Source organism: Hyla sarda, unplaced genomic scaffold, assembly GCF_029499605.1.
Source record: "Hyla sarda isolate aHylSar1 unplaced genomic scaffold, aHylSar1.hap1 scaffold_69, whole genome shotgun sequence".
Lineage (NCBI taxonomy): Eukaryota > Metazoa > Chordata > Amphibia > Anura > Hylidae > Hyla > Hyla sarda.
The window spans coordinates 497,469-510,720 of NW_026610707.1; the positions used below are offsets into that span (position 1 = coordinate 497,469).

At 40.8% G+C, this 13,252-nt stretch overlaps 1 protein-coding gene across 4 annotated transcripts in view; it reads left to right on the top strand.

Annotated features, from left to right (window-relative positions):
* Window positions 1-13,252, top strand: part of STK33 (serine/threonine kinase 33) — a 79,973-nt gene that overhangs the window by 22,825 nt on the left and 43,896 nt on the right. Inside the window, exon 1 of one of the 4 annotated variants that reach the window (XM_056554371.1) lies at window positions 6,130-6,186. The exons of 2 other annotated variants lie outside the window; for them this stretch is intronic. In XM_056554371.1, the coding sequence (XP_056410346.1) occupies window positions 6,145-6,186 (42 nt within the window). In that variant the 5' untranslated portion in view covers window positions 6,130-6,144. Of the gene's footprint in view, window positions 1-6,129; window positions 6,187-6,209; window positions 6,380-13,252 lie in introns of those variants that run through there. One more of the 4 variants, XM_056554374.1, reaches the window with a different exon arrangement.

The following is a 13,252-nucleotide window of genomic DNA, read 5'->3' on the forward strand; positions in this document are numbered from 1 at the left end:
ACCTGGTTTCCTCCAGACATGATGCTGCCCCCACCATGATCTCTGTAGGGATGGTATTGGGCAGGTGATGGGCAGTACCTGGTTTCCTCCAGACATGATGCTGCCCCCACCATGATCACTGTAGGGATGGTATTGGGCAGGTGATGGGCAGTGCCTGGTTTCCTCCAGACATGATGCTGCCCCCACCATGATCACTGTAGGGATGGTATTGGGCAGGTGATGGGCAGTACCTGGTTTCCTCCAGTCATGATGCTGCCCCCACCATGATCACTGTAGGGATGGTATTGGGCAGGTGATGGGCAGTACCTGGTTTCCCCCAGACATGATGCTGCCCCCACCATGATCACTGTAGGGATGGTATTGGGCAGGTGATGGGCAGTGCCTGGTTTCCCCCAGACATGATGCTGCCCCCACCATGATCACTGTAGGGATGGTATTGGGCAGGTGATGGGCAGTGACCATTGGGTTCTTTGTCTCCTCTCTTACCAAGACCCTTCTCCCCGATTCCATAGTCTGGTGGGGCAGCAGCTCTAGGAATAGTCCTGGTTGTTCCTTCTTCCATGTAAGAATCATGGAGGCCGCTGAGCTCTTGCACTGATGTGTGTGTGTGTGTGTGTATATATATATATATTTTTTTTTTTTTTTTTTTAGAAGAATCTCTCTGTGTTGTGTACTTGCTTCTCCCCCATTGTGATCTATGGGATCTGTTTGTTCTCCTGTATCGTTCTTTCTTCTGTCCGGCCGCAGGGTTCGTGTCGTATGTTGTGTCTTTATGTGTTCAGTGAGAACAATGTCACCTGGGTGTTAGGCGGTTGTACGCGGTGTCTGGCATCTATTATTCTCTTCCATCTGTGGTTTGTTCTCCTTCCAGAAGAAAAGTTTTCTTAAATGAATTCAGTAATCTCAGGGTGCCGGGTATCTGATCCTGCAGCGAGTGCGCCTCCTACAGGTAGGCCACTTATCGTACCGGTAGATCACTTATCGTACAGGTCGGCCACTTATCGTACATGTCGGCCACTTATCGTACAGGTCGGCCACTTATCGTACAGGTCGGCCACTTATCGTACAGGTCGGCCACTTATCGTACAGGTCGGCCACTTATCGTACAGGTCGGTCACATATCGTACAGGTCGGTCACATATCGTACAGGTCGGTCACATATCGTACAGGTCGGTCACATATCGTACAGGTCGGTCACATATCGTACAGGTCGGTCACATATCGTACAGGTCGGTCACATATCGTACAGGTAGGTCACATATCATAGCATCTACATTAGTTTTGCCTGACTCCAGCAGAGTGTAAGCTCTTTGGCCCAGTCTCTGGTCAGCGGCTCTTTAGGTATTTCAGGTAAGTAGTCGTGTGGTGACTTGTAGCTTCTTGTTGTCTCTGTAGACAATGGTGTTTGTGAGGTGTGGAGTGCAGTATTGTGTATGGTCGCCCTGAGGCCTCAGTATACAGGATAATAATGGAGTACAGTATCTATATATAGAGGAAATAGCAAATGGACAATTACGGCGCTATACCTTTAATTAAAGGCACCCTGTAGTTAATGCAGTGGTCAGGAGTTCACCATTCAGCACATAACAATGTAAGTGAAAGGCCGAGAACTGGACATTATGGAGGAGGATCACAAGGAAAGCTGTCACCTATTCCTCCTGACTGCCCCCAACACAGCTAAGGTCTTCTCAGTAGGAGAATAAGGCCCCCCCGAGCCCCCTCCTGTCCCACTTCCTCCAGACCCCTCCTGTCCCCCCCCCCCACCTCCTCCAGACCCCTCCTGTCCCCCCCCCCCACTTCCTCCAGACTCCTCCTTCCCCCCCCCTTCCTTCGGACACCTCCTGTCCCCCCACTTCCTGTCCCCCCTTGCTTCAGACTCCTCCTGTCCCCCTCTTCCTCCTGTCCCCCCTTCCTCCAGACCCCTCCTGTCCCCCTCTTCCTCCTGACCCCTCCTTCCTTCCAGACTCCTCCCCGAGATCTCAGGGTGAAGGTTAAGACCCCACAAGACCCCGCACATCCTGAAGGATCAGACATCTTCACTTTCTTGTGAGATTTTTCAGATACAACAGTTTTACTTTGTAACTTTTGTGCAGCTTCTAATCGTGACTTTGATCCATATCTGTTATTTATTAGATAACTCTCCGTCCAACAAGGGGTCCAGGTCCCCCATTATTCCAGGCCCTGATCTCCGTCCAACAAGGGGTCCAGGTCCCCCATTATTCCAGGCCCTGATCTCCGTCCAACAAGGGGTCCAGGTCCCCCATTATTCCAGGCCCTGATCTCCGTCCAACAAGGGGTCCAGGTCCCCCATTATTCCAGGCCCTGATCTCCGTCCAACAAGGGGTCCAGGTCCCCCATTATTCCAGGCCCTGATCTCCGTCCAACAAGGGGTCCAGGTCCCCCATTATTCCAGGCCCTGATCTCCGTCCAACAAGGGGTCCAGGTCCCCCATTATTCCAGGCCCTGATCTCCGTCCAACAAGGGGTCCAGGTCCCCCATTATTCCAGGCCCTGATCTCCGTCCAACAAGGGGTCCAGGTCCCCCATTATTCCAGGCCCTGATCTCCGTCCAACAAGGGGTCCAGGTCCCCCATTATTCCAGGCCCTGATCTCCGTCCAACAAGGGGTCCAGGTCCCCCATTATTCCAGGCCCTGATCTCTGTCCAACAAGGGGTCCAGGTCCCCCATTATTCCAGGCCCTGATCTCCGTCCAACAAGGGGTCCAGGTCCCCCATTATTCCAGGCCCTGATCTCCGTCCAACAAGGGGTCCAGGTCCCCCATTATTCCAGCCCCTGATCTCCATCAAACAAGGGGTCCAGGTCCCCCATTATTCCAGGCCCTGATCTCTGTCCAACAAGGGGTCCAGGTCCCCCATTATTCCAGCCCCTGATCTACGTCCAACAAGGGGTCCAGGTCCCCCATTATTCCAGGCCCTGATCTCTGTCCAACAAGGGGTCCAGGTCCCCCATTATTCCAGGCCCTGATCTGTGTCCAACAAGGGGTCCAGGTCCCCCATTATTCCAGGCCCTGATCTGTGTCCAACAAGGGGTCCAGGTCCCCCATTATTCCAGGCCCTGATCTCTGTCCAACAAGGGGTCCAGGTCCCCCATTATTACAGCCCCTGATCTACGTCCAACAAGGGGTCCAGGTCCCCCATTATTCCAGGCCCTGATCTCTGTCCAACAAGGGGTCCAGGTCCCCCATTATTCCAGCCCCTGATATCCGTCCAGGTCCCCCCATTATTCCAGGCCCTGATCTCCGTCCCGGTCCCCCCATTATTCCAGGCCCTGATCTCCGTCCAACAAGGGGTCCAGGTCCCCCCATTATTCCAGCCCCTGATCTCCGTCCAGGTTCCCTATTATTCCAGCCCCTTTATTATTCACCCCTCCCCCCCATTTGTGACGTTCTCCTTTGCTCCGTGGTCATGGCACATTCCTTCTCGCTGACTGACCGGTCCCGGCGGACGTCACTGATCCGGCTCATTGGTCGTCATTGTCAGGACTTGCGTTCGCCGACGTCTTCTCTGGTCCGGGAACGTTCTCTCCTGTTACACACATAACTGAGAGGTTCTCCCAGCTGGGTGGTGCGCGCTGTCCTGATACTTCTGTAAGACGCTGTTCACATCTGCGGACTAAGGTGGGCATCAGGTTTCTGTCCTGGTAGGAGACAAACCCTGCACGTTCCCTAAAAATCCCGGTTATTGTGTCCGATCCGATGAGACACCATGTGCGGTCTATCGGGGCCTCGCTATGGATCTGATGGAGAAGTCAGTGCAGGTGTGTACAGAGCAATGGGATGTTACCCTCTTCAGCCATTCAGAGTCTGCAGAAAGCTGGGTGGAGAACCCGGTGGGGAGGGAGACTTGTAGCTCTGTACATCCTGATCTTCCTGGTTCATGAATGGAAGGCATGTTATCACTCATCAAAGAACCTGAATGTGTGAACACATCCTAAGGCAAGAGGAAGGAAATCTGCCCCCCCAGGACACTCCATGGTTGCTAATAGAAACTGTCACTCAGCACCTGTCACTGAGTCCATTCATCCTGAGCTCCCTGCTTCATGAATAGAGAACAATGGTGAAGGCGGAGGTCTGTGTATCCTTCTGGATGTCCCCATCAGAGGTCACTGTCATGGCGGCCATTGGCAATAGTCACGCACTTTGTCACATTTATAGGCTGTGCATTGTGCGGAGCGGTGACCGCGGTGGAGAGAGCGCTGCCGACTCCGGACCGACACCGCCGAGTCAGGACAGTCCGACCCGGATCCTTGTGTGATGGGAAGTTCTACTAGTTGCTAATAAACAATGTGATTTTTCTGCTTGCTGTTAGTGAATGGAAACATTAATTAACCTGCCCAGGTCTAAAGGCGTGTTCACACTGCAAAGAAAGAGGTGGAAAGTTAGGCTGCACACACACCGGTTTCTGTTTAAAGGGGTACTCTGGTGGGAATTTTTTTTTAAATCAACTGGTGCCAGAAAGTTAAACAGATTTGTAACTTAATTTTATTTAAAAATCTTAATCCTTCCAGTACTTATCAGCTGCTTTATGCTCGACAGGAAGTTCTTTTCTTTTTAAATTTATTTTCTGTCTGACTACAGTGCTCTCTGCTGACACCTCTGTCCGTGTCAGGAACTGTCCAGAGCAGGAACAAATCCCTATAGCAAACCTCTCCTGCTCTGGACAGTTCCTGACATGGACAGAGGTGTCAGCAGAGAGCACTGTGCTCAGACAGAAAATAAATTTAAAACGAAAAGAACTTCCTGTGGAGCATACAGCAGCTGATAAGTACTGGAAGGATTAAGATTTCTAAATAGAAGTAATTTACAGATCTGTTTAAAGGGGTTATCCAGGAAAAAAACTTTATTTATATAATATATATATATATATATATATATATATATATATATATATATATCAATCATCTGGTTCCAGAAAGTTAAACAGATTTGTAAATTACTTCTGTTAAAAAATCTTAATCCTTTCCGTACTAATGATCTGCTGAAGTTGAGTTGTTCTTTTCCGTCTAAGTGCTCTCTGATGACACCTGTCTCGGGAGCTGCCCAGTTTAGAAGCAAATCCCCATAGCAAACCTCTGTGCAGTTTCCGAGACAGACAGAGATGTCAACAGAGAGCACTGTTGCCAGACAGAAAACAACAACTCAACTTCAGCAGCTGATAAGTACTGGAAGGATTAAGATTTTTTAATAGCAGTATTTTACAAATCTGATTTAACTTTCTGGAACCAGTTGATTAAAAAAAAAAAAAAAAAAAAATTTTTCTTTTTTTTTTTTCCTGGAATACCCCTTTAACTTTGAGGGTAGGGTCACACGTAACGGTAAAATACGCTGCGGATTCTTTTGAATTTGAAAAAAATAAAAAAATACACTGCGGTTTCGCCAATGATGGACCCTTCAGTGTGCAATCCGCCGCTACGAGCACACGCACACCGATCTGCGACGGCGGCCGCGATGTGCGCGAGTACACTGTGCACGCGCGTGGCGACTCGCAGTTCGTTGTGTGCTCGTAGCGGCGGATTGCACACTGTAAGGTCCATCCGCAGCGTATTTTACCGTTCCGTGTGACCCTAACGGATGCGGCTGTGCGCCATACGGCATCATTTACCTTTTGACTTGTATATATCTTAAAACATGGACCACGACATATCTCTCTCTTTGGCGCAAACAATACAGCGGTTCACCACCTCTTTGCATACAGCAAAATGAAATGAGAAACCGATAAAAAAATGCAGAGTGAACGGCGCCTAAAGCCTCTGGATCCGAGTTAGAAATCTACGTAGATTAGCGACATTTTTTTTATCCCGCTTATTGTGTTTTCCGGCGCGGACTTTGAAGCTTCCGTTTTTTTAAAGACTTTTTAGGCTTTTTTCACACGAAAATAATGCGGAACGAGTTAGAAATCCATCTCCGAATCAGCGGCGGTTTTTCTAGTGTGAACAGGGCCATACAATTCTCGCAGGTCAGGGTTCGTTACAGTGTCGCCTTTTTGTCGCGGTTTCCGCGTGGGCCACGTCTCCATCCAACGTCCTGATACACAGGACACGCTCGCTGACGGTTTCCATGTTGCAAAAACAAACTTTAATAAAAAAATACGGAAAAAAACAAACAAACCCGAACCCGGCAGCAGATATGGCGGTGGATTTTACGGAGAGACCAAGGAGCCGCTTTACCGTGTGTGGGGGCGCCGTCGCTTTAAGACATTTCTCGCATCGCGCCGGCAGACGCCCAGCAAACACTGACCCGGACGGGGCGCGCCCTTTGTTTTGTCTGATTTCTCCGACTGACGTCAGGAGCCGAAATACCTGAGAGTAACAGGATAGCAACGCAAATACGGCGCCCGCTATAGTCCGGGATCGGGGCTCAGGTTACTGCTCCGACCGTCCGCCATGCTTTATACTGCAGCTCTGCTTCTTTACTTGTTATAAAAGCCCGACGGTCTTCAAACTACGGCCCTTCAGCTGTTGCAAAACTACAACTCCCAGCATGCCCGGACAGCCTACGGCTGTCCGGGCATGCTGGGAGTTGTAGTTTTGCGTCAGTTTGGCGGTGGCCGCTCAGTTTCACCTTCCAGGAATATGATTGACGTTCCGGCCCTTTAAATGGTCCTGGCCGGGCGTTGCGGTGACTTTGGTGTGGGTCGTGCGGTAATACCGCTCTGCGGAGACATGAGCCGCCCTGTGTGCGCTCGTGTATTCGGGATTACGCAGACAATGTCCGGCGGGGAGGACGCTGTTTGCCTTCGCGGCGGATGAAGCCGGACGTCTCGTCCTACCTGTGTTTGTGGAGATTAGTGCATTGTGTCCGCTACATACCGACCCCTCACCAGGAAAATGTACCTCCATATAGTGACACCTTATTACAGGACAGTAGTGTTATATAGAGGATGATATCTTATTACAGTACAGTAGTGTTATATAGAGGGTGATATCTTATTACAGTACAGTAGTGTTATATAGAGGATGATATCTTATTACAGTACAGTAGTGTTATATAGAGGAGGAGATCTTATTACAGTACAGGAGTGTTATATAGAGGATGATATCTTATTACAGTACAGGAGTGTTATATAGAGGATGATATAATATTACAGTACAGTAGTGTTATATAGAGGAGGATATCTTATTACAGTACAGTAGTGTTATATAGAGGATGATATCTTATTACAGTACAGTGGTGTTATATAGAGGGTGATATCTTATTACAGTACAGTAGTGTTATATAGAGGATGACATCTTATTACAGTACAGTAGTGTTATATAGAGGATGATATCTTATTACAGTACAGTAGTGTTATATAGAGGAGGATATCTTATTACAGTACAGTAGTGTTATATAGAGGATGACATCTTATTACAGTACAGGAGTGTTATATAGAGGATGATATCTTATTACAGTACAGTGGTGTTATATAGAGGATGACATCTTATTACAGTACAGTAGTGTTATATAGAGGATGATATCTTATTACAGTACAGTAGTGTTATATAGAGGATGATATCTTATTACAGTACAGTAGTGTTATATAGAGGATGATATCTTATTACAGTACAGTAGTGTTATATAGAGGAGGAGATCTTATTACAGTACAGTAGTGTTATATAGAGGATGATATCTTATTACAGTACAGTAGTGTTATATAGAGGATGATATCTTATTACAGTACAGTGGTGTTATATAGAGGATGACATCTTATTACAGTACAGGAGTGTTATATAGAGGATGATATCTTATTACAGTACAGTAGTGTTATATAGAGGATATCTTATTACAGTACAGTAGTGTTATATAGAGGGTGATATCTTATTACAGTACAGGAGTGTTATATAGAGGAGGATATCTTATTACAGTACAGTAGTGTTATATAGAGGGTGACATCTTATTACAGTACAGTAGTGTTATATAGAGGATATCTTATTACAGTACAGTAGTGTTATATAGAGGATGATATCTTATTACAGTACAGTAGTGTTATATAGAGGATGATATCTTATTACAGTACAGTAGTGTTATATAGAGGATATCTTATTACAGTACAGTAGTGTTATATAGAGGATGATATCTTATTACAGTACAGTAGTGTTATATAGAGGATGATATCTTATTACAGTACAGTAGTGTTATATAGAGGATGATATCTTATTACAGTACAGTAGTGTTATATAGAGGATGATATCTTATTACAGTACAGTAGTGTTATATAGAGGATATTACATCTTATTACAGTACAGTAGTGTTATATACAGGATGATATCTTATTACAGTACAGTAGTGTTATATAGAGGATGATATCTTATTACAGTACAGTAGTGTTATATAGAGGATGATATCTTATTACAGTACAGTAGTGTTATATAGAGGATATTACATCTTATTACAGTACAGTAGTGTTATATAGAGGATGATATCTTATTACAGTACAGTAGTGTTATATAGAGGATGACCTCTTATTACAGTACAGTAGTGTTAGAGGATGATATCTCATTACAGTACAGTAGTGTTATATAGAGGATGATATCTTATTACAGTACAGTAGTGTTATATAGAGGGTGATATCTTATTACAGGACAGTAGTGTTATATAGAGGATGATATCTTATTACAGTACAGTAGTGTTATATAGAGGATGATATCTTATTACAGTACAGTAGTGTTATATAGAGGGTGATATCTTATTACAGTACAGTAGTGTTATATAGAGGAGGAGATCTTATTACAGTACAGTAGTGTTATATAGAGGATGATATCTTATTACAGTACAGTAGTGTTATATAGAGGATGATCTCTTATTACAGTACAGTAGTGTTATATAGAGGATGATATCTTATTACAGTACAGTAGTGTTATATAGAGGATGATATCTTATTACAGTACAGTAGTGTTATATAGAGGATGACCTCTTATTACAGTACAGTAGTGTTATATAGAGGATGATATCTTATTACAGTACAGTAGTGTTATATAGAGGATGATATCTTATTACAGTACAGTAGTGTTATATAGAGGATGACCTCTTATTACAGTACAGTAGTGTTATATAGAGGATGATATCTTATTACAGTACAGTAGTGTTATATAGAGGATGATATCTTATTACAGTACAGTGGTGTTATATAGAGGATATCACATCTTATTACAGTACAGTAGTGTTATATAGAGGATATCACATCTTATTACAGTACAGTAGTGTTATATAGAGGATATCACATCTTATTACAGTACAGTGGTGTTATATACAGGATGATATCTTATTACAGGACAGTAGTGTTATATAGAGGATGACATCTTATTACAGTACAGTAGTGTTATATAGAGGATGATATCTTATTACAGTACAGTGGTGTTATATAGAGGATGACATCTTATTACAGTACAGGAGTGTTATATAGAGGATGATATCTTATTACAGTACAGTAGTGTTATATAGAGGATATCTTATTACAGTACAGTAGTGTTATATAGAGGGTGATATCTTATTACAGTACAGTAGTATTATATAGAGGGTGATATCTTATTACAGTACAGTAGTGTTATATAGAGGATGACATCTTATTACAGTACAGTAGTGTTATATAGAGGATGATATCTTATTACAGTACAGTAGTGTTATATAGAGGATGATATCTTATTACAGTACAGTAGTGTTATATAGAGGATGACATCTTATTACAGTACAGTAGTGTTATATAGAGGATGATATCTTATTACAGTACAGTAGTGTTATATAGAGGATGACATCTTATTACAGTACAGTAGTGTTATATAGAGGATGATATCTTATTACAGTACAGTAGTGTTATATAGAGGATGATATCTTATTACAGTACAGGAGTGTTATATAGAGGAGGATATCTTATTACAGTACAGTAGTGTTATATAGAGGATGATATCTTATTACAGTACAGTAGTGTTATATAGAGGATGATATCTTATTACAGTACAGTAGTGTTATATAGAGGATGATATCTTATTACAGTACAGTAGTGTTATATAGAGGAGGATATCTTATTACAGTACAGTAGTGTTATATAGAGGATATCTTATTACAGTACAGTAGTGTTATATAGAGGATGATATCTTATTACAGTACAGTAGTGTTATATAGAGGATGATATCTTATTACAGTACAGTAGTGTTATATAGAGGATATCTTATTACAGTACAGTAGTGTTATATAGAGGATGATATCTTATTACAGTACAGTAGTGTTATATAGAGGATGATATCTTATTACAGTACAGTAGTGTTATATAGAGGATGATATCTTATTACAGTACAGTAGTGTTATATAGAGGATGATATCTTATTACAGTACAGTAGTGTTATATAGAGGATATTACATCTTATTACAGTACAGTAGTGTTATATACAGGATGATATCTTATTACAGTACAGTAGTGTTATATAGAGGATGATATCTTATTACAGTACAGTAGTGTTATATAGAGGATGATATCTTATTACAGTACAGTAGTGTTATATAGAGGATATTACATCTTATTACAGTACAGTAGTGTTATATAGAGGATGATATCTTATTACAGTACAGTAGTGTTATATAGAGGATGACCTCTTATTACAGTACAGTAGTGTTAGAGGATGATATCTCATTACAGTACAGTAGTGTTATATAGAGGATGATATCTTATTACAGTACAGTAGTGTTATATAGAGGATGACATCTTATTACAGTACAGTAGTGTTATATAGAGGAGATCTTATTACAGTACAGTAGTGTTATATAGAGGATGATCTCTTATTACAGTACAGTAGTGTTATATAGAGGATGATATCTTATTACAGTACAGTAGTGTTATATAGAGGATGATATCTTATTACAGTACAGTAGTGTTATATAGAGGATGACCTCTTATTACAGTACAGTAGTGTTATATAGAGGATGATATCTTATTACAGTACAGTAGTGTTATATAGAGGATGATATCTTATTACAGTACAGTAGTGTTATATAGAGGATGACCTCTTATTACAGTACAGTAGTGTTATATAGAGGATGATATCTTATTACAGTACAGTAGTGTTATATAGAGGATGATATCTTATTACAGTACAGTAGTGTTATATAGAGGATGACCTCTTATTACAGTACAGTAGTGTTATATAGAGGATGATATCTTATTACAGTACAGTAGTGTTATATAGAGGATGATATCTTATTACAGGACAGTAGTGTTATATAGAGGGTGATATCTTATTACAGGACAGTAGTGTTATATAGAGGATGATATCTTATTACAGTACAGTAGTGTTATATAGAGGATGATATCTTATTACAGTACAGTAGTGTTATATAGAGGATGACATCTTATTACAGTACAGTAGTGTTATATAGAGGATGATATCTTATTACAGTACAGTAGTGTTATATAGAGGATGATATCTTATTACAGTACAGTAGTGTTATATAGAGGATGATATCTTATTACAGTACAGTAGTGTTATATAGAGGATGATATCTTATTACAGTACAGTAGTGTTATATAGAGGGTGATATCTTATTACAGTACAGTAGTGTTATATAGAGGATGATATCTTATTACAGTACAGTAGTGTTATATAGAGGATGATATCTTATTACATTACAGTAGTGTTATATAGAGGATGATATCTTATTACAGTACAGTAGTGTTATATAGAGGGTGATATCTTATTACAGTACAGTAGTGTTATATAGAGGATGACATCTTATTACAGTACAGTAGTGTTATATAGAGGATGATATCTTATTACAGTACAGTGGTGTTATATAGAGGATGATATCTTATTACAGTACAGTGGTGTTATATAGAGGATGATATCTTATTACAGTACAGTAGTGTTATATAGAGGATAACTTATTACAGTACAGTAGTGTTATATAGAGGATGATATATTATTACAGTACAGGAGTGTTATATAGAGGATGAGATCTTATTACAGTACAGTAGTGTTATATAGAGGATGATATCTTATTACAGTACAGTAGTGTTATATAGAGGATGACATCTTATTACAGTACAGTAGTGTTATATAGAGGATGATATCTTATTACAGTACAGTGGTGTTATATAGAGGATGATATCTTATTACAGTACAGTAGTGTTATATACAGGATGACATCTTATTACAGTACAGTAGTGTTATATAGAGGATGACATCTTATTACAGTACAGTAGTGTTATATAGAGGATGATATCTAATTACAGTACAGTAGTGTTATATAGAGGGTGATATCTTATTACAGTACAGTAGTGTTATATAGAGGATGATATCTTATTACAGTACAGGAGTGTTATATAGAGGATATTACATCTTATTACAGTACAGTAGTGTTATATAGAGGAGGATATCTTATTACAGTACAGTAGTGTTATATAGAGGGTGATATCTTATTACAGTACAGTAGTGTTATATAGAGGAGGAGATCTTATTACAGTACAGTAGTGTTATATAGAGGATGATATCTTATTACAGTACAGTAGTGTTATATAGAGGATGATATCTTATTACAGTACAGTAGTGTTATATAGAGGGTGATATCTTATTACAGTACAGTAGTGTTATATAGAGGATGACATCTTATTACAGTACAGGAGTGTTATATAGAGGATGATATCTTATTACAGTACAGTAGTGTTATATAGAGGATGATATCTTATTACAGTACAGTAGTGTTATATAGAGGATGATATCTTATTACAGTACAGTAGTGTTATATAGAGGAGGAGATCTTATTACAGTACAGTAGTGTTATATAGAGGATGATATCTTATTACAGTACAGTAGTGTTATATAGAGGATGATATCTTATTACAGTACAGTAGTGTTATATAGAGGATGATATCTTATTACAGTACAGTAGTGTTATATAGAGGATGATATCTTATTACAGTACAGGAGTGTTATATAGAGGAGGAGATCTTATTACAGTACAGTAGTGTTATATAGAGGATGACATCTTATTACAGGACAGTAGTGTTATATAGAGGATGATATCTTATTACAGTACAGTAGTGTTATATAGAGGATGATATCTTATTACAGTACAGTAGTGTTATATAGAGGAGGACATCTTATTACAGTACAGTGGTGTTATATAGAGGATGATATCTTATTACAGTACAGTAGTGTTATATAGAGGAGAAGATCTTATTACAGTACAGTAGTGTTATATAGAGGATGACATCTTATTACAGTACAGTAGTGTTATATAGAGGATGATATCTTATTACAGTACAGTA